This window comes from Podarcis bocagei (genome assembly GCF_964188305.1).
Source record: "Podarcis bocagei genome assembly, chromosome: 5".
NCBI lineage: Eukaryota > Metazoa > Chordata > Lepidosauria > Squamata > Lacertidae > Podarcis > Podarcis bocagei.
This window is the reverse complement of record NC_138129.1, coordinates 37,481,897-37,502,886: the sequence shown is the minus strand read 5'-3', so window position 1 is coordinate 37,502,886 and position 20,990 is coordinate 37,481,897. Positions and strand designations below refer to the sequence as shown.

Genomic DNA, 20,990 nt, shown 5'->3' with positions numbered 1-20,990 from the left:
TGCTGGGAACCACAAGTGGAGAGACTGCTGTTGCACTCAGGTCCTGCTTTGGGGCTTGCCATAGGTATATGGTGGGCCACCGTCAGAACATGATGCTGGACTAGATGGACCACTGGCCTAATCCAGCAGGACTCTTCTTGTATTGTGGTGTTCTTATTAGGGGCTGCACCCCTGCTCATTTTTCTTGCCCCCCCCCCCGACATTTTCTTCATATTACCCCACTAGAGCCTCCCTTTTCTGCCCTATGCAAGCTTGCCCATTTCTGAAGCCACTTCTTTCTTCTGTTCTGCAGCCCCGCTCTGCGCCCCTGTTTTCAACTTTGCACTGCAAAAACTCTGGTTTGAATTTGCTGGGATGTGATTGAATCCCAACCAAAAGTGGCCACTATCTGAGGCTTTAGAGAGACACATTCCTGCATTATGGCGTTTTGATGCCATTAACAGAAAGCACATCTTCTTAAAAAAGAAAAGAAAAAGTACTTCAGATTCATCAGCACAGTGTCTGGGAACTACAAAGAATATGGCAGACTGTATTATCTACCAGCTGTATTTCTAAGAGGTGAATCAATCTGCTAAGTGATATTTTAAATGTAGTTATTATCTTGTGGTTTCTTCGGTGTCCTTTTCCTGCCGCTCTCTTGCTGTCTGTTTTAATCGAATCACCTTTCTATAGTGGCAATAAACCATTATCTTGCACAAATGAGCCAAATGCCTTCTGTAAGCTATTAGCATTGGTATTTCCTTTTCTCCTTAGAATCTGCTGTTTGTAAATTGCCACCTGCTCCTGTGGAATAACTCTGAGAACAAGAATATCTCAGGATTAGGTGTTATGTTTCCAAAATGCATTTATCAGGTGATGGGGGGCGGGGTTGATTGGTTTGAAATGTATTGAAGTGCAATGCCAAATTGAAAATAGGCAGGGAAACAATGGAGGAAGAAACAAGCACGTATTTATGGAGGAGTAAAATTAGAGAAATATTTGCAGAGTGGAAGACAGCCAGGAGGCCAGTATGAGTCTGGGCATTGTGTACACATAGCTGGGATTAGGGTTGCAGTTGACTGCCTGGGTGGGTCACACATATGCAATTGGTTTGCCCTAAATGAACCTAGTTCATAGATTTTTCTTTGTAAGTCTCCCAGAGTCACAAAAATCTGTTCAAAGCCCCCCTGTTGTAATTGTAAGGCTGTGTGGGTGCTGACTATGAATGGGAGAGAAACTTGATTTTGTTTGTATTTTTACAATAAACTATCAAATCCACACTCCTCATAGCAATATGGAAACAGAACCAAAGCTATCTTTCAAAATTTGTACTTCTTGAATTATGCATACAGATCCAAATATTAGTGAAAATAGGATGCAAAAAATACATTACCATATTTTTCCGTGTATAAGATGCCCCCATGTATAAGACACCCCCTATTTTTAGGCACTCCAATTTAAGAAAATGGGGGGGGGATTGCCTCATGTATAAGACGACCCACAGTTTTTCACATAATTTTAAAGTAAAAAAACCTAGTCTTATACATGGAAAAGTACAGTATACGGTGGTACCTCAGGTTACAAACACTTCGGGTTACAGACTCCGCTAACCTGGAAGTAGTACCTCGGGTAAATAACTTTACCTCAGAATGAGAACAGAAATCACGCGGCAGCAGTGGGAGGCCCCATTAGCTAAAGTAGTACCTCAGGTTAAGAACGGTTTCAGGTTACGAATGGACCACTGGGACAAATTAAGTTCGTAACCAGAGGTACCACTGTACTAGGAAAAGTTGCTTGCAAGATATGCATATTACTCAAAACTGCACACAAAAATGTGTATATTAGGAAAAATTCACACTGAAATGCTGACAAATTTTCATAAGGATCCCCCCCCCAAAAAAAAAAATGCAGACTCCTGCAGCAATGAGAAGAACTGGTCAAGAAGAACTGGTCAAGACTGGAAAAATGAGAAACTGAAAGAAACCAAAATTGATTCTTCCTTCTTTAGTGCTGATAGTTTGATGATTGAAAACAGGCTTCACATAGGTGCTGGTCACCAAGGTTGTAGTAGTGTAAACACTTACTTGGGAGTAACCCCAGTTGTAGTGATGTCAGTGTTGGAAGGGTGGCTCTGCAGCTCCCCCCAACCACATCAGCTGCTACAAACTAACCTCCATTGAAAATCAGTGATGGTTACTTTTCAGAGATGCATAGGATTATACTGTTCAATGCTTTACTACAAGGTTGTGTACATTTCCTGCCAGATTTTATCCTGTGACTAAACTAGTTGTGACCCTAGATACAATCAATCAATCAATCTCCTTTACTGGCATAGAAAAAGTGCATCGTATACATGGATCAGGACACAACACAGTTAACGAAACATAGTAGGAGATGCTTTAGGATAAAACTTTCCAGACATCATGAAGTACTAAAATGGCTCTTAGGACCTATGGTGATGTGATTTCAAGGTGTCACTCAAAAATCTTGCCACATTCTCTACGTCATGCCTACAGTTGTTCAGCAGATAATACACCCTGAAAGAGTCAGTGCGGTAAATCCCCTCCTTCAATAAGGGCGTCAAATACTTATCATATATTTTTGCATAAAACGGGCAAATAAAATAAAATGTGCCTGATGGATTTGACCTGTTTTGTGCCACAAAGGCAGTATCCTTCGAGTATGGGATTTAAAAAAATCTACCTTGCAAAACTGCAGATGGTAAGACGTTAAATCTTGTGAGGGAAAGAGTCTTGCATAGGTGAGGATCGTAAAGCTATTGTAAATATGGAGTGTCCTGGCCAAACGAAGGTGGAATTCCAACCTCAAAGGGGAACATGTTTTATTGGCTGTGCTGCTAAGGGTCCCTAGAGGTAGTCAATACATATGCACTTTTAAAAAATTGATAAAAGGCACATGGGCGAACCCAACTTTTGAGATGAGGGGAGGAAAAGTTTACATTTGTCTTCCATCACTGTAGTCAGAAAGGAGTTTTCCTTCTGGGACTAGTGGCAGCTGTCCGGGGAAGCCCTTTCTGTTAGGACTTCAACAGAGAAGGAATGGGTTGAATTTGCCTTGCCTGTATGCTGTGGTCACAATGAAAACTTCCTCCACATCTAGTCAGTTCCTAGGTGGTACTAAGCCTAAATAGAAATGTCCCAGGCTGGATTCAACTGCTGGTAGCTGGACACTTTTCTGCACTCAGAGGTATAAGATGCAGTTTTGTAAAAGGGCTGTTGAAGACGTTCAGGGAGGAGGAGTCAACAGCTCACTGATAGCTCAGTGGAGAGTCCATGCACAAAAGCAATCTAGAGATGTCTGACTTATGAGCTTTCCAGGAATGCCTTGCTGAGTCAGGCAGGTCTTTTTTTATATATAAGATTTTTATTGATTTTACAAAATTTTTATAGACAATACAAACAGATAAAAAGACAAAACAAACATGTATAGATTCATTTCCTTTTTTCATAAACCTCATTTCTCTGACTCCCCCAAACCTCCCCTTTCTACATCCCAATTCCGAATAGTGTTTCAGCAAGTCCTAAATTAGATTTTTATCAAATTTAGTTCCTTATTTGTTCTTTTCTTTTACTTAATCTTTTGTCGCTGTAATCTCCTTTTCTTACTAAGAACCTCAACATTTTAGCATTCATTAATTTTATAATATTTCTTAAGATAAGCTTTAAATTTCTTCCAGTCTTCATCCGCCGTCGGGCAGGTCTTAGTCTCCCCCAGCAATGGATGCTCTTACATTCTGACTACAGGGATTTGTCAAAGGAATTCAACAGCTCTAAAAAAAGAAGACCACAAGTTTGGGATACAAGAAGGAAAGATTTATTAAACTCTGTCACTCAGGTAATTGCTTATGTGATGCATATTAAACATTTGCTTCCCTGCAGCCCAGGACTCATTCACTGCATACCTCCTCCATGTGCGACCTGGCTGGCCAAATTCAGGGCTTTGAATCAGTCGACCACATTAATGTCCTGATAGGTTATGCTGTCTTTAAATTTGTTACAGGAGAAGTTGACAAGCAGATACTTGGTCCCACTTTTTCTGGGAAAGAACTTAAACTGGACTTGATAGCTGTCCTGGGGATTCAGTGGTGGTATACTGTGGATAAGGAGCAAAGGAGCAAAGTCAGCCTGGGCCTGGGAAGATTGCCAGCCTTAGGATGGTCTGTTAAGGGGGATCAGAGGCTGGTCTGTTAAGGCTGGCCGTGGGCAGTATTTTGCATGTGTCGAAAAGCTCCCATGGAGACTGTTTGATAGATAGGCAGAACATCATTTTATTAACTCAATCAATCACAAGTATCACAAGCTGGGCAAACTGAATGCTGTTCTAGAGGCCTGTTTCCATACTGGTTGCTTCAGCTCTCCACACTGGAGTGCAGACTTTGCTTGCTCTGCAAGTGCAGATGGATAATTGGAAAGCCAAACAACAAGGCCACAAAGGGGAGAATGTCTTGTTTGAGATGTTGCGCCTCCATTCTCTATCTGTGACCCAGTCAGAAGGGAAGGGGGTACCCTGTGCAGAGCCACCACACTTGCCCAGACTTGCCACATACTTACTTTTTCTTTTTTTCCCTTTTTTATACTTACTTTTTCTTGAAGGTTTTTTTCCAGTAAGCCACTACCCTCCGCCTTCAGCACACCATCCTTCAGCTCCTCATCAAAACAGTTGTCAATGGTCACTGCCACCTTCACTTCCTTGCCCACTTTTGCCTCTCCCAGCACCTGCTCAGAACAAAGTTGAACAGAGTTACTGGCAACCCTTCCTAAGGCTACCCTGACCCAGGTTCAAAATGATAGGTCCATAGAGACACAGCTCCCTCCTCCTCCTTTCCCTGGGAACCACCTCCTCTTGCTGGTTCCTCTGTCTGCCTGCACTCAGAGTTGCAGGTAGAGAAGTGCGGTGATTCTTGGGGTGTTTTTATGTATGACATTTGAGCCTGCCTTCACCCTAGGCAGACACAAGGGAATCAGCTCATAATGGCAGCTCATAATGGCTAAGGGTTTACCTTTATTGCAACGCTGGGTTTCTTGAGGATTATGACTCTGTTCACATTTCCCCCCTTTTTTTTTGACCATGAAGCTGTGACTTTAATCAGGTTGTCTATCAGCAGGTACTGCTTGTATTCAGCATATGAAATATTGATAGGAAATTCTTTTTCTAGGGGGGAAAAATCACTATGAGGTGTGGTTGCACAAGCCTGGCAGATTGTTGTTCCTTATTTAAGAGAACCCTCCTTATGTTGCTCTGATGAAGAATGACCAGAATGTTCCCAAGGCGGGGCTCCCCCTTTGGGACCCACTTTGTTGTAATTCTGTCCTAGCTGGAAGGGGGATGGTGAGGGATAGAAGAATCATAAAAACTTTGCATCCCTCCCTCAGTTGCCAAAGGCTGAAAAAGCAATGCCTTTCTCCATCATTTCCTGTTTCTTGCTTGGGATGGAGCAAGTGGAAAGGAGGCAGGCGTGCACTGATGTCATCACACAGGCAATTCCCTGTATTCCCAGAATGTGAGAAAGCAGGAACTGTCCATCACTGCACTCTGGTGAGGCATGAGGCAGCCACTTTGCTGGTCAAAGGCTGACTAGAAAACCACCTGGGATGGAACAACCCAAGGGAAGAAGCCATCATTGCCAAGTAGTGTTTGGTTCAACAGCACTTGGGGGATGGTAAACTTATTTCCTGTAGATCAGGGATGTCCAACAGGTCGATTGCGATATACTGGACAATTGGGGGGGGGGTCTGTGGTAGTGGGAGTAGATCGCAGTCTCTTGGAAGTTGGACATGCCTGCTGTAGATTATTTTCATGTTTGGTGTGCTCAGAATAGATCTACTGAAATTAATGGGTATGACTTACTTAAATCCATTAATTTCAATGTGGAACTTAGTTTGATATAACTCTGTGATTTGATTTTCCAGAGGCATGTAACATGCAATGTATCCATGTCTACTATCTCCTGCTAGGCTGCAGCAGGTAATTTGGAGTCTTCTGTCCTTCACATCAGTTAACAAGGATGGACCATTTAGGATTCATTTCACCAGGTTTTATCAATGATGTGTGTTCAACTTCAGTAGTCCCCTCATCTGGTTGAGGTGCCAAATGATCCTCCCTCCTTGCCCACATTCTCTGGCTTATCTCATACCTGTTTATAAAGAAACGCATGAAAAAACTTGCCTTCTTTGGGGCCAAGGGTCACCAAGATGGAGGCTTTCCAGATCTCATGAATGGGTTTCCCAGTGTTGTTAATTGACCAAGCAGCCATATTGGGTGTTAGGTACTCAGTTGTAGAGCCAAGGTTTGTCAGTCTCAAGACCAAGTGGACATCCTTGCCAATCTCCAGGGGGCTCTTCACCTTGATTTTCCCTAAGACACTGGGCTTTGCAGCTTCTCTCAGGCTTCTGGCAGACTCAGAGTGGCTTGTTTTCAGATTGAGTTTGGCACAAGCCTTTGCAAATACTTCCCTTTCCTTGACAGAGCCTGAAAAAGTAAGAATAGGATGGCGAAATTTGACAGGGCCCTCTGACTCAAATGATGCAAGTTCATTAGCAGCCCCTGGGATCAAGAGTGCATTGCATGAAGCTCATCAGCCTTCTCTCTCTGGCTTTCCCTAGGCCAGAGACCACTTTAACTACTCAAATGTCACAGCAGTGCAAGTTCTAACACAGAGCATGGTTGGGGTATGTAGGGTTCACTGGCAAGTTGACTACTGACCTAGGTCTAGCTTGGATGTTGCACATGGGTTCAGATACAATTGGCTGTGCCTGGAGTGCAGATTTAGAGAGAAGATGCCATCCATTTTGTCTTCACTGCCCCAGCCAAACACTTACTTGGACAAAAAACAAGGTGCCTGAAAATGCATTTGAACTGCCTCTGGGTCTGTGTATTTTGGTTTCCTTATGCCTAGCATCTGTGCCTGCTCTGACAATATATGTAGACCATTCTTAGCTGCAGGCAGAAGTGTGTTGAGTCTCAAATTGTCCAACTTCATGAAAAAGCGTGATTGCTGCCACCATGGGTTAAGTGGCCATTGACTGTAAAAAGGTGATATTCAGCTAAATACTTGTGCAAAGACAAATGCTAGTTTTAGCACAATGGGGTCTACTCTGAGTAGGGGTTGGTAAACAGATTTAGAGGGCAGGGGAGGGGGGAGTTTACGTAATGATCTGCTTATTCCTAAATTGAATACAGGCCAGTGTCATAGCAGAGACCCAATCATCTCCAAACATTTCCACCTATTTGTAGAGGAAGCTCTTTTGCATCACCTTCTTTGTTTTTATAATTATCAGTGACATCCAGGCGATCATTGCTGCCCACAGCCTTTGTGCTTATGTTTTGCCCAATGGACTTGGTGTCCAATAAGCCCTCGATGTCAGCATTGACCTCTGAAAAGACGAATGCAGTGTCATATGGCAGGTCCACATCTCCTTCCTTGATGGCCTTCACTGAAGCTGGACCACACTCGACTTTCTCTGGAGAGTTAAGGAAAAGAGAAAAGGTCTGCATCTGCAGTTTGTGCAAAAATGATCAGGCAGAAATACTGTATATCCTGGGGACAAAATAGGTTGTTTTAAATAAGACAAGTACATGCTGCACGGTGAACCCATGGGATTTATGGTGAGGACTGCTAGCTTAATTGCTCAGAAAAGGACTACACAAAATCATGGAGAGTGAGTCTGTCAGTGGTCATGGGCAATGATAACTCAATGAAGCCTCCACATTTGGGGGAAGTATATCTCTAAACAACAGCTTTCCCCCATTCATTTTATATTTCAGCAACTGGTGCTGAGGGCTTATACTGCCTCTGAATATGGAGGGGGCATGACAGAATCTGGGCATTTCTATCATACAGCAATAGCATGGCGAGAAGCTGAACAGAGATCTGAACACAACCAACTCCCCCAGCAGTCAGCTCTTGTACCTGTAGTACTTCGACCTTGTGGAGTTGCGTCCAGAACTTGCCACCCATTGTACATGCAGCCAAGGTCAGGTCGAGCAAACCAGCATTCATTCCACACATGGTAGTTCCTGCAGCCAAGAGTAAATAAATCTGATGTGCAGGTTTGCAACGATGCCCCAAATCTTAGGGTCAGCTGCTTTCAGAGGTGAGTGGAGCTGATTTCCAGGAGCACCCGGGAGCCCTAAGTCTGCTTGTTTTTGTTGTAGTTAGCAGGCCATGCTGTGTTTGACGCAACTGACCCATGGTGACAAGATTTTCTGGGGGTGAATGAATGTTGAGAGCATAGGAGGAAAACAAAGAAGGAGCCTTGCATCTGAATTAGACCAAGGTGAGTCTACCTAAACTAACAATCTGCTTCCAACAGCAGCCATGGTGGAAGCTATTCATTTTATATATATCACGCTCAAAGTGTTTTGCATCAGAAAGAGGCAAAATAGCATCAGTGTGACACAAATGGCTTTGGGAAGCTCACACCTCAGAGCATCCTGTGACTGAGCAAGCACTGTCTGGTGCTGCTGGAACAGAATGGTACAGTGGGTCACTACCACTGTATCTGAATAATGCAGAGCATGGAGGGTGAGCTGTCCAGGGAGATGACTATTTTTTTCCAAAAAGAAAATTCTTTCGCTTATGAGATTAAGCAGAAAAAGGGTCTATTTCACAACAAGAATGACGAACAAGAATGTTTCAGAAGTTGGAAAACTTCAAAGAATTAGCAAATTATATATGCTGAACTCAGCAGATGTCTCAGGCTTTTCAATAAGATAGCAAATTTACATCTAACACATAAGGTGTTATAACTTAGACTTCGATAACTTGTGGGTATTAAAACAGGCTGATTCTTTTGGTCCTGTTGTGTTTCAGGTCCTCCACCTTTAGAAATTTCACTCCTGAGGCTCCTGTAGTAGACTCTGTATATCAGACCTTCTAAACGGTTTGGGATTCTTCTTCTCTTCCTAGAATATACATCCCCACCCTAATGAATTGGGACTTAAGTAGAGCATTCCCACACAGCTTCCCAGTTCTCTTATGTCAGTATACCCTTAAAAGACAATAACCACTGTCTTTCAATCTAACCTCCCCACCCCTACCCCCAGCTCAGAGACTGCCTTTTTGGCTGTAAATATTCCCTTGGGGTGGATTTTACACAGCTAAGCGGCCACACTCTTATACAGCTGGACATCAGGCACAAAACTCTTCTCTTTCCCCCTCTCAAAGTGCTGTTTTCTCCCTCCTTTTAGCTAGTTGTAACTGGGCCTACTATCACAGAAAGTAAGGAATTATTAGTCACTGCAAGGAGATGTTTTGCATGTCTGGATGTAGGGAAGGTCACAGATCCTGCCAAGTGTGGCAGAGAAGTGGGGGCAAAGGACAAAGATGTCTGGTTTTGTCCTACAGCTGTTGTGCCTCAGTTTCCATCTCTGGTTTCGTCTACAGATGCTGGTGTATAGGAGCCCTAGATGTATTGTGGTGGATGAGAAGAAGGCTGATTTACCAGGTACACTCTGATGGTTCCAGAATCAGATTTTCATTTTTGTCACAGCCAGAACTGAAGTTGGAAATGATGCGAGTGGGAATTCCTATGCACCGGAGGACTACAAAAAGGAGAGAGAGAGAGAGAATATGGAAATAATGGGACTCACTGGTATTCAGCAATATTGTTCCTTACTATGTTCTTTAGCCAGCACTTCTTTCTATGATACCCTTTGTTGGCTCCTTGGATCAAATGTCACATTGCCAGGCAGCAGCATGGAATGAATTGCCTGGCTCACTGGCCTCTGTGGCCCATGACAGCACAAGGGGCTCTGAGTCCTACTAAGGAGGAAGAACCATATGCCAAAGTACTCTCTAGAAGTTCCCAGAAATTCTGGGCCAACAGGGTCAACTATAAAACCTTCCACTTGCCACCTGTCTGTTTCTAGTGCATAAGAACATAAGAAGAGCCTGCCAGATCAGGCCAGTGGCCCATCTAGTACAGCATCCTGTTCTCACAGTGGTTGACCAGATGGTGCTGACCACAAGAACACTCTCCCCACCTGCAGTTTCCAGGCAAATGGTATTTAAAACCATTGCTGCCTTTATCCATGGAGGCAGAACATTCATGATCCATGGAGGCACGGCATAATATCCATCATGGCTAATAGCTCGTCCATCTGCCCAGCACATCCTGCTGCTCAGCTCCTTGTCTTGTGTGATAATACTGCTTATGGGCTGGACTGTTCACTTACTGCTTCAGCAGCCTGGCAAGAGATCAGCTACTTATGCTGCTGGACAGCTCCTTGGCCTTGCTAGGAACCTGTGAAATCTAAGCAACAAAACTGTGTTGGCTGGAACACGACAATGGCTGCAACTGTACCTCTTAAGCTGCGACAGATGCATCTGCAGATCAAGGGCAGCTGGAAGTATGGCTTAATAGGTCAGGGCCAGCCCACCTATGAGGTAAGGTGAGGTGACTGCCTCAGACGGCAAGATCCACAGGGGCAGCAGATCTGCCTGGATCACCCTCTGCTGCTGCTGCAGAGGCAGCAGTTATTGCAGTGCACTCTTTGGAGGCCATATACCCTGCCTTCTCAGCAGCCCATTCCCAATGATGCCTCTACAATAGCCTCTCAGTGAAGAGGAGGTGCTGCTAATTTCCTCCCACTGCCCTCTGGTGTTTGCTGGGCTCTGGACCAGAGTGGGTCTTTCCTCCCAACAACAGGCTTTGATTCCAACTTCAATCATTGGATAATGTTATTTCCCCCTGCTTTTTCCAATGTAGATTTTCACTCACCCCTTCTTCCCTGGCAGCGGCAGTCGGAGGAGGGGGAAGGCACCATTTTGTGGTTCACCTCAGCAGCATAGGGGCTTCCCCTTTCTCTTCCATCCACTCCCTCATGTTTGTTCCCTGGACTGGCTCTCTGGGTCAGTCCAGGGAGCAATTAGGGGAGACTGTGATTCTTTTATTCCCTGGGCACTTTGAACATGCTGTGCAGGGCATGCATTTTAAAATGAGTTCCATGATTCCCTTTGCATTTATCCAGCCACCCAAGCTTTCCAGTGATGCACACTGACCTCCTTTAGTTGGGATGTTAACCAGCTGCAGCAGTACTTGCAAAAATCTCACACTGCCTTCCACTATAGCACAATGTAGTTCCTGGTGCTTGAGCACATTCCTCATCCCAGCGCCATGTCTGGAAGGGCAATGTCACAGAAGGTTCCAAGGAGACATACCCGTAGTCAGAACTCCTGCAAAGACCCAGCACTGCCCATACTGGACAGGTTCAAATCCAGAGCTCTCCCATTGCCTCAATATCTCCACACTTCCTGACCAGCTTTCTGGGTCTTTCCCATCACTGCAATCCTCCCAGCATCCAAACAACACTCCTCTGTCTCCATCATTGCAGTTGATCTGGAAAAAAGTCAAAATAGTTGCCCATTTATTGTGCAATCAACACACTGCTGCTCTTCATATGCTGTGCAGAATCCAGTCTCTGTTTAGGGATGCCACATATTACCAGCACCAAAGAAATGTGTGCCCACATTAAGGAAGGTGGGAGTCACTCTTGTGGCTCTACAGAAGCCTTTGCCAATCTGGTGCCCTCCAGCTGTTTTGGAATACACCTCCCATAAATCCTAATGAGCAGCTAGAGGCAGTGGCGTAGCGTGGGGGGTGCCAGGGGTGCCGACCACACCGGGCGCAACATCTGGGGGGGGCGCGAGTCCAGAGGGAAGGGACAAGTTCCTTCCTCCGCCGGGCTCCCCGCCGCCACCGCCAGCCTTGCGCCCTAGCGCGCGCGCCCCCCGCCGTCGCTGTGGCTGCGCTCCGCTCACTGCTCGCAGGAGGAGCAGCCGCTGCAGCAGCGCCGACGCCGCCACCGACGCCGGGCACGGGCAGCCTCTGCACCCTGCCGCCGCCGCCATCCCCTCGGCCCAGCCACAGGCGGCGGCTGCTTCTGCCTCCATCCTCCTCCGGGCAAGCAGCGTTGTTTGCGCGGCAGCGCCAGCGGCGGCAACTCGCAGGTTAGGGGTTGGGGGGGCGCAAATTACTTGCCTTGCCCCGGGTTAGGGGGCGCAAATTACTTGCGTTGCCCCGGGTGCTGACAACTCACGCTACGCCGCTGGCTAGAGGTAATGAAAGTTGTAATCCAAAGCAGCTGGAAACCACCATGTTAGCAAAGGCTGCTCCACAGAAACACTTGCCTACTGCATTTGTGTTAAGAGTGAAAATTATAAGTCTTTCCTTACCATAGCGCTGAGTACTCGCCCGATATGTATGGGGTCACTTAGTTGGCTCACACCAGCAGTTGAGTCCTTGTGGTATTTTAAGCCCATGTCCAGCATGGAAAGGCAGATATCCAGAATGCCATCTTGAAACTGTCCACAGAAGAAAATATTGGACAAGTGAGTGAAATGCACCACCACCATCAAATTATTAGCACAGAGAGAGCTTTCTAAGAATACTGGAGTGCCAGGAATTCCAGTGTCCCCAAGTGAAATGGTTTTGATGAGTGGCAGCTGCCAATACTGATTCCAAACTTCCTTCCTTCTGTGTGGCATATTCTCAGAGAAATCTCAAGCTTTTCCAGAGAACTATCCAAAGTTTGTTAAGATCCATCCCAGGGAACTTCATCATCTGCAGCCCTTTCATCTGCCAGTTTCCCAAGTTTTAGTTCTATAAAATGATTTTCAGATGTCCAATAACCCATTGGAGGCTAGGGCCATAGCTGTCCTCAAGGTGGCAATCTGGGTGGGAGAATACCCATTTAACGTAAGTCATAGGACCATCCTGAGGATATGCTTCCATCAGGTGAACTGGTCATTCAGGCCATTCCCAGTGCCTACGCCAAAACCTGTACATCAGTCATCAATAATGTTGTGGTCTCATTTGACCCCAAAAGTGTGTGTTTTGACTGGTTATTCCTCTCTGGTTGGGGTGGTAGGGGCTGTGGTGCCTGACCATGCAATATATGCAGCTCTGCACACATGTTCCCCGATGTATGCCTTTTGGTATAGATTTTTTTTAGTTAGAGAATTGCATCACAAAATTCGGAGATATGCCAGTTACGAAGGTTAGTTGCATTTTGGTTTGGTAAGTACAAATTAGGTCAGTTTGCATTAAACTCATTAAACTCATTAAACTCATTAAACTCATTTCCTCCCTATTGTTTGGTGGAACTCACCTCAAAAAGGTTTGGGGATTTATCAGTGGGTCAGTTTGTTTGCAAATCCCTCCAGCCTCCTAATCATTGCTCGAACTCCTCTCCATCCCTAGTTTGAAATCCCTCCAATATTTACCTGGCCATAATTCCATGGCAGTAAAGTTTTTCCATTGTTGCGAAAGATGACACCAAACTCTGAGAGGACATATTCTTTGCGCTCTGCCTCATTAGCCATGAACACATCATCCTCTGAAAGATGAATGACAAGCAGGTACTGTGATAGCACTTCTCTTTGTCCAGGTAGACCAGTGCGGCATCATGCCCGTGCTCTCCTATCTCTAACCTTTCTACACATACAACACCGTGATTATGTCTACCACCAATCATGCAGAAGCCTACAGGTGGACCTGGAGGAGATCAGGTTTTGAACTGCTAGGCTAGCACTGACTTAGGGAACATGTTTTGTACCTGGCATCCAGGGGTTAAACAGCAACACAAAAGTGCCAAGGCTGGAGGGGAGTGTGCTTCTGCTGGTGTCTGTCTTGATGCTGAGCTGGTAGCGTCCAATGGCAGCATCCACTGGGCTCATAATGGAGACACTCAGGGAGCCATAACCAGCAGAGGTCTGTACTGATCTCCAATATCTTCTGCTTGGTGTGCTAGTGATGCCAAATGCCATTCGTGTCTCTGCCTGTAGAGCATAGGTTGACCCTGGAAAGAAAAGGTAAGAGGAGGAAGAGGTGGCTTCTCTATGTATATGTTGACTTCATATTTTGAGAAGTCCACGTACCATCAAGATGGATTGGTGTGTTAAGATAGATGCCCTCTTTGCAAGGAGATCAGAGGACTTAACCTAGTCATGCTACATATTTCTGTGGATTTGTGCAGCACATAGCCTACTGCGGGTTTTGTGGGGAAGGCTGGAGAAAGATTTTATGAGTGAAGTTTGGTTAGTTCCACTCTACAGAAGAGGAACTGTTTTCCCTTTTGAGAGGACAGGGGAAGATAAAGTGTTTACCTGTTTCTACAGTAAATGTTAGTTTGTCTGCAGCTGGCAACGCTCCTCTGGATGTCAGAGAGATCAAAAAGGCTTGCCCTCATCGCACAACCAGTTCCTTGCCGGGATATTCATCAGTACGGTGCTTGATGGTGTTCTCTTTCAGTTTCCAATCAGTGTTTACCAAACCTGCAAGAACATCGGGAGGAAAATGGAGCCACTAACACCAAACTATGAATGGGACTAAGTGCAGTTCCTCTATAGCAGTCCTCTCCAGGATCATCCTGTTTCATTTAGGTGTCAATAGAGCTATTAACATTCATTGTTATGTTTCTTATAGGTCTTCTAGCTCTCCTCTCTCCATTGCATGATGACAAAATGAAACTGGGACTTTTTCAGCCGGAACTCACCAGACTCAGTTCTGGCACCTCTCAGGGGGGCACCATTGCCACTATAAGAGAACAAGGGAGATGTTCACTTTTCTTTCTAGATAAATGAATAGAGGAGAGCTAGGAGACAGGTAAGGAAAGAGTTCATGTTTTTATTTAAAAGGTAGATGTTACTGAATATTTTGTTAATGCTTCTTTTTATATTAAGCAAGTATCATTCTTAAAAAGTCATGAATGCAAACCATACTTTGACTTGGAAATGTCCTTGCATGTCATGGCAAGCCCATTAACTTATATGTTCTTCCGGACATAGTATGACATGCCCAAATGAAAATAGAAACATACTTACATGCTTAATCAAGTGATAATAAGACACACAAGCACTCCAGCTACTATCAGATTTGATGGAAAACCTTGTCTGTGCTAGTCAGCATGGTCAATGGTCAAGGAGATGGCTGCACCAAGGGGTTTTTATGAACCATTTTGTGGAAGGAATCAAGTTTGCCAAAGGGAATTGTGAAAAAAACTCACATTGATCAGTGATTCTGAATCCCATCCCTACTGCTTAGCAGCAATGCAGCTGTACACACATTGTCCCAGCAGAGAAGCCTACAGAGCTGTTAGTAATTGGGGGTGGTATGAGAGAGGGCTTGTGCAGTCTGCATTCATTCCCTCTTTATGTTCTCAACTCCCTATGCACACTTGAGGAACTTTTGCAAGCTGGTGATACGTTAGCAAGCTGTTACCCGTCTTACTCTGAAATTATTCATGCAGAATAGCCACAATTCTGATCACTTCTGCACCTATAGATAGATGTATGCATTCACTCAAATGGTGAGCGTAATGAGATGAGTTAGAGCTTTAAAATGCTGAAATGTAAGGAAACTGAAGGTACATTCTTTCACCTTTGGTGGACGTGCCCAAGGATTAAGGCTTTCTGGGAGATGATTTATAACGAACTGAAAAGGTTATTTAAATATACCTTTCTGAAGAAACCAGAGGCCTTTCTCCTGGGCATGGTCGGCCAAATGGTGCCAAAGAAGGACAGAACTTTCTTTATGTATGCCACAGCAGCAGCAAGAATACTTATTGCAAAGTATTGGAAGATGCAAGATCTACCCACCCTGGAAGAATGGCAGATGAAGGTAATGGACTACATGGAACTGGCGGAAATGACTGGCAGAATCCGAGACCAGGGAGAAGAGTCGGTGGAAGAAGATTGGAAGAAATTTAAATACTATTTACAGAAATATTGCAAAATTAATGAATGTTAGAATGATGTCAGAATGAAGTTAAGTGGTTTAAGCAGCAATGTTTTAAAGGTGTATGAAAAATGGATTATATTATACTCAGTTATATTATATTAAGTTAAAGGATTAAGATAAAAACAAAGAGGGAAAGAAATTGCTGAATTAACTAACTGAACTGGAATACAAAAAAGGGAGGTGTGAGGAGGTCAGAGAAGCAAGGATATGAATATATGACATGGAAAGATTGATGTGTTTTCTTTTTAAATGTTTTTTATCTTTTTTCTGTATTTTGTATTTTGTATTTTTCTTTTTTTATTTTATTTTATTTTATATTTATTTTTGTCTTTTCTTCTAATCTTTTTATTTATGTAATTTTTTTCCTTTGAAAACTTAATAAATATCATTTTTTAAAAAATAGAGCTTTAAAATGCTATGTATAAAGTGATATAGGGGGTTCCCTCTGTTGTCCAATAGGCTCTCTGGGATATTTTCAACTGGTAGAACTTGGCTGCAGAGATCTCTAGAGCCTCCATTTCTGAAAAGAAGCCTGTAAGAGAACCCAGACCTCCTATTTTCTGGGTTTTCCATTGACCCCTCTAAGTCTTCACACCCACCCACCTACCTCAAGCCCTGCTTCCTTAAATTGTCAAGCCAGAAGTTTGCTGACTGCTCATACTCACCAGCCATTATCTCTTGCTCTTTGAGTTCTGATTTGCTCTGGAGTCCTTGCTGTCATAGGATGAAGTTCTAAAGGGGTTTGGAAGCATCTTATATACTGCAAAAAGGAGGACTCTCTTGCTGTACAAGCCAGGGACAGTCCAATAAAATTGTGGGAACCATTCCAGGAAGTCTGAATGGTTGGAGGCAGATTACAATATCAGAATCACAAGAGGCATCTAAGATCCATATCTGCACATCTTTAGCAAACAGATTACCTGGCCAATTCTAATAAATCACCCAGTTGTAAGCAAAGCAAGTAGATGGGCCAGAGCTAAATGGGGGAGGGGAGGAGGGGAAAACAGCAATATTTAGAAGTATTGAGGAAAGCTGGGATGATGACATACTTCTCCTATAAGAAACTCCACTTTTTTGGCCCATTTATTAATTATTATTTTCTTTTTACTCAGAGTTCTGGGTGCAGTCTTCCTGACTTCCTGAGGAAGAAGTCCCATTTAATTAGTTCATCTTGTTACCAGTGTGATTTATGACCATGTCAAGGTCACAATAACTTGGTCACAATATCCGTGCAGAAATCCACTGAGTGCCTGCATGATCTTCCAACACATACACCCTCTAGTACTGTGAAAATATGCCCTAAGTCTTGTTTGGCTGAAAGAAAACCTACCCTTCTGGAGCCAGGCCTTTTTGTACAAAAACTGGTCTGTGGTCTCCATTCAGATGAGCAGCCATGAACTACAACAGCAGTACCTGAACGATGCTTGGTGGTGGGGTTCATGACTCTAATGGCTGGTATCAGGGTGAGACCAGCAACCTACATTATTTTGTTCTGTACCTGGATTCCCAAAGGTACCTTTATACTGTTGGCAATTCTGAGCTGTCTTTTATATTGCTAAAGGGTGCTTATTCTCATATTTATAACCTCCTTAATGAAGTGTGGCATTTATCCCTTGTGTGTCTTTTTAGAGTAAGCTTGGCTCTGAATCTGGTTCCTGGCTTCATGGTCATAATGTGCAGAGTAATTTTGGGGTGTACAGCTCTAAAGGCAGTGAGTAGACTATTTGGTTCTTGTCCTTGCAAATCCTAAGAATGTTCACATGTAAGCTAGGTTTCCCTTGGGTCAGGATTGGGGGACTACAGGGGTGGTGGCAGTACTACCAGGAAGAGTTGTTTTTTCCTGGTCTTTGTCTCAGACTGGCAGGTAGGGATAATCAAACTTATTTCTGTGTTGGCAGCAGGAGAAAATAAAACCACAAATCAAATAAAACATTTGTACCTCCCCAAAACGTTATAGTTTTGTTTTTCTTTCAGTGCTAATCACCAGAGTTTTTATACCATGTGGTCAATGTCACTCTATCCAAATATTTACAATATCTAGCTATTTCTATCATGGCTGCTAATAAAAGCTGGCCAATAAGGTGCTTAAAATGCAGATTCATATTGTTCCCTATGTAAAAATTAAATAAACCAACTCCAGGCCTCTGACTATATTTTGCCCAGTTATCTCTCTAATTTCTTTGAAGACTTCCTCCCAGAATGTGGTCACATCCTGATGTGAACCCATCATTGTGACCTCCTCCAACAGGTGGGTGGTGGGTAGCACTAATGTGGGCCAGAAGAACTGGACTAGGTGCCACTTCTGTAGAATTTTCAATGTCATTTCTTTCATTGAGGTTGAAGGCTAATTTGTCCCACATGGCAGTCCAATCTGCCTCTTCAATAGAAATTTGTCACATTGGCCACAGCCCATTAGTTGTACCCATGTCCACCCTGAGTAATATTTTATATAGCATAGAGACCAGCCCAGGATCCATCCCATCTGCTGAGTCCAGAAACCTTTCAAATAAAATGTGTTTGCCTAGGGCCTGTTCCTTAATGTTAGTTGATTCACCCAATTTTTAACCTGGTACCACACCGGCCATGGGATACCCTTTTTTCCAGCTGAGTCCTCCACAAATCCTTTGGGAGAAGATGTAACTGTAGAAAAATGTATTGTACATCCCTATGGTTTGCAGAAACTTAAAAGGGAATTGTCTGCTCCCAACAATTCCTGGATGACAATGGATTGGAATTAGAGGGTAGATCCCAGGCACCAGTTTTTCCTTGTGTTTCTGCCCAACATGCCAGACTGCTTTCATAGTAGAGGTGCATTGTAAGGCTGAAATGTGTGGGGGGGGGATACTAAGATTTCTTTGCTCTGGAAAACTTTGGCCCATTAAAACTCTCTCAACTTGTGCCCATTGCTGGTTCTTCTAATAAAGAAATCAGATGTCCAATTTGATAGCTTCAAAATAGATCTGGAAATTTGGGATCACCCACCCTACAAAGTTGCTTTGTATCTTGAGGTTTTTGGAACCCAGGGGTTGTGGCTTTCAGGGAAAAGTATGCTACTTTAGATTGCCAAGTATTGAGGGTTTCTGTAAGATATTTGTAATGTGTGTTTGTAAAATAAATATGATAATTTTTGAAGCACCATCATTTTAATGGTAGCTATACAACCTGAAAAAGAGAGGGGCATTTTAGTCCACCATTTTGCTATTCCTTTCATTTGCTATTCCTTTCCAGACTGTTACATAATTCCTAGCAAACAGATTATTTAGGTTCTTTGTTACTTGTATCCCATAGTATCTGAAATGTTTGTTTACTAGGGGGATGTTTAGGCCTTTGAAAATTTTAACTGAATAGATGAGGTAACATAATGACACAGTAGTTCAGATCTCTTGAAATTTACCCTCAAACCAATCACTTGTCTAATTCAACTTTTAATGCCCAGGTCACAGCAACCAGGTCATGCAAAAGGAATGTCATATCATCAGCATATAAACTGATGACAAGATTCATCCCTTTTACATCAGTCCTTCTGTATTCCTGTTTTCCCTCAGAAGAATAAAGAGAAAACTTATCTTTCCCCTTTGAGTAGTTGGAAGTGAGAGTTGGTGAAAGAAGATGCAGCCAGGAGAACAAGCAAAAAATCAAGCTATCCTCTCAGAGAGGGTGGTCTAGGATTCCCATATGTCTGGATTTTCTGGACAGAAATTGGGAAAATGTCTGGGAAAATCCAGACATATGGCAGCTCATGTCTGCAGTGCCATTTTTGTCATTTTGGGGGAAACTAAAAAAAAAACTCAACAACTTTTCTGTCCAGATTTTCACTGTTAGAAATATGGCAACCCTAGGGTGGCCTCCCAGGGACACGGGTGGCACTGTGGGTTAAACCACAGAGCCTAGGACTTGCCAATCAGAAGGTCGGCGGTTCGAATCCACGCGGCGGGGTGAGCTCCCATTGCTCAGTCCCTGCTCCTGCCAACCTAGCAGTTCGAAAGCACGTCAAAGTGCAAGTAGATAAATAGGTACTGCTCCGGCGGGAAGGTAAACGGCGTTTCCGTGCGCTGCTCTGGTTCACCAGAAGCGGCTTAGTCATGCTGGCCACATGACCTGGAAGCTGTACGCCGGCTCCCTCGGCCAAGAAAGTGAGATGAGCGCCGCAACCCCAGAGTCGGCCACGACTGGACCTAATGGTCAGGGGTTCCTTTACCTTTACCTTAGGGTGACCTAAGGAGTGAAAAACAGCAATGCATGCAAAGCCAGAGTTGGAACGGACCCAAGGGTCATTTAGTCCCAAACCCTGCAATGTAGGAATCCCAACTAAAGCATCAATAACAGGTAACCATTCAATCTTTGCCTAAAAGCCAACAAGGAAGGAGAGTCCACCACATTCCAAGAGAGTCTGTTCCACTGTTGAACATCTCTTACCATCAGATAGTTCTTTCTGATGTTTTCTTGAGTGAAAAACAGTGGCAACACATGTGAAGACAGTAGCAGCTTGTAACAGAAATATTGCTGGTGCAATTAGAAAAAGAGAGAGCCATGCCAGCAAGTCTGAATGGTAGGGGGTGGATGCCAATACCAGAATAAACGAGGGATCTAAAATGCAGATTAGCTCTCCGCTGGCCATAATTTGATTGCCTGACAACTTCAAAAGCTTAGCCCAATTTTAAGGAAAAGGGGTGGATATGCCAGAGGGAAAATGGAGTAGAGATTGTTCATCCCCTGTGGCCTCATCAAAGGGGGGGCATCTCTAATGATACAGAAGTATTGTGGGAAGCCATTATGCTGACAAACCCTTCCTGCAAATAAATTGACTGACATGTTGAAAGGAATTATCCACTTCCAAGAAAAAGGGGTGGAGATGCCACAGCTAAAGTTGGAAGAAAAGATAATAGAGATTAACTCTTCATCCTTTGTTGCCTCATCAAAGAGGGAAATCTCTGGAGATGCAGATGTATTTCTTCTTCTGTGTGATGATGTCAATCCCTCCCCTCATCTTGAACCCAGGGTGGTAGCTGTCCCATGCCTGGCTGTATCAGGTAGCCACAGGGAAAAGCACTCAGCCAAGTGGTTTTATTTTACATACAATACTTCCTTGGAACTCTGAGCTACTGTGTCACAATCTCCCTGCAACCTATGACCTATCATAAACAAAAAAAGCAAAATTGTGATGGCCCTTTACTGGGAAAGCTACTTCCCAGTTGTATTAATGCAACATTTTTATATGTGATTGCCTGTTTTTGTAATATTTCTGTTTAT

General features: G+C 43.9%; 1 protein-coding gene and 1 long non-coding RNA gene across 2 annotated transcripts; both read right to left on the bottom strand.

The window, feature by feature from the left end:
• Positions 1-3,929: 3,929 nt before the first annotated feature.
• LOC308587344 lies at positions 3,930-5,147 on the bottom strand. Its single transcript, XR_014008322.1, has 3 exons — positions 5,000-5,147; positions 4,581-4,715; positions 3,930-4,092 (listed from the first exon to the last, which is right to left on the bottom strand). It is a non-coding gene; the product is annotated as an uncharacterized lncRNA (long non-coding RNA).
• A 221-nt stretch (positions 5,148-5,368) lies between these two features.
• LOC308587753 (protein-glutamine gamma-glutamyltransferase E-like) lies at positions 5,369-16,412 on the bottom strand (the record flags this gene model as incomplete). Its single annotated transcript, XM_081195519.1, has 11 exons — positions 5,369-5,485; positions 6,134-6,468; positions 7,254-7,460; positions 7,910-8,016; positions 9,444-9,543; positions 11,162-11,339; positions 12,176-12,304; positions 13,226-13,338; positions 13,558-13,800; positions 14,210-14,275; positions 16,406-16,412. 11 exons carry the CDS (start codon positions 16,410-16,412, stop codon positions 5,369-5,371), a joined length of 1,602 nt encoding a protein of 533 aa, XP_081051645.1.
• Positions 16,413-20,990: the final 4,578 nt, after the last annotated feature.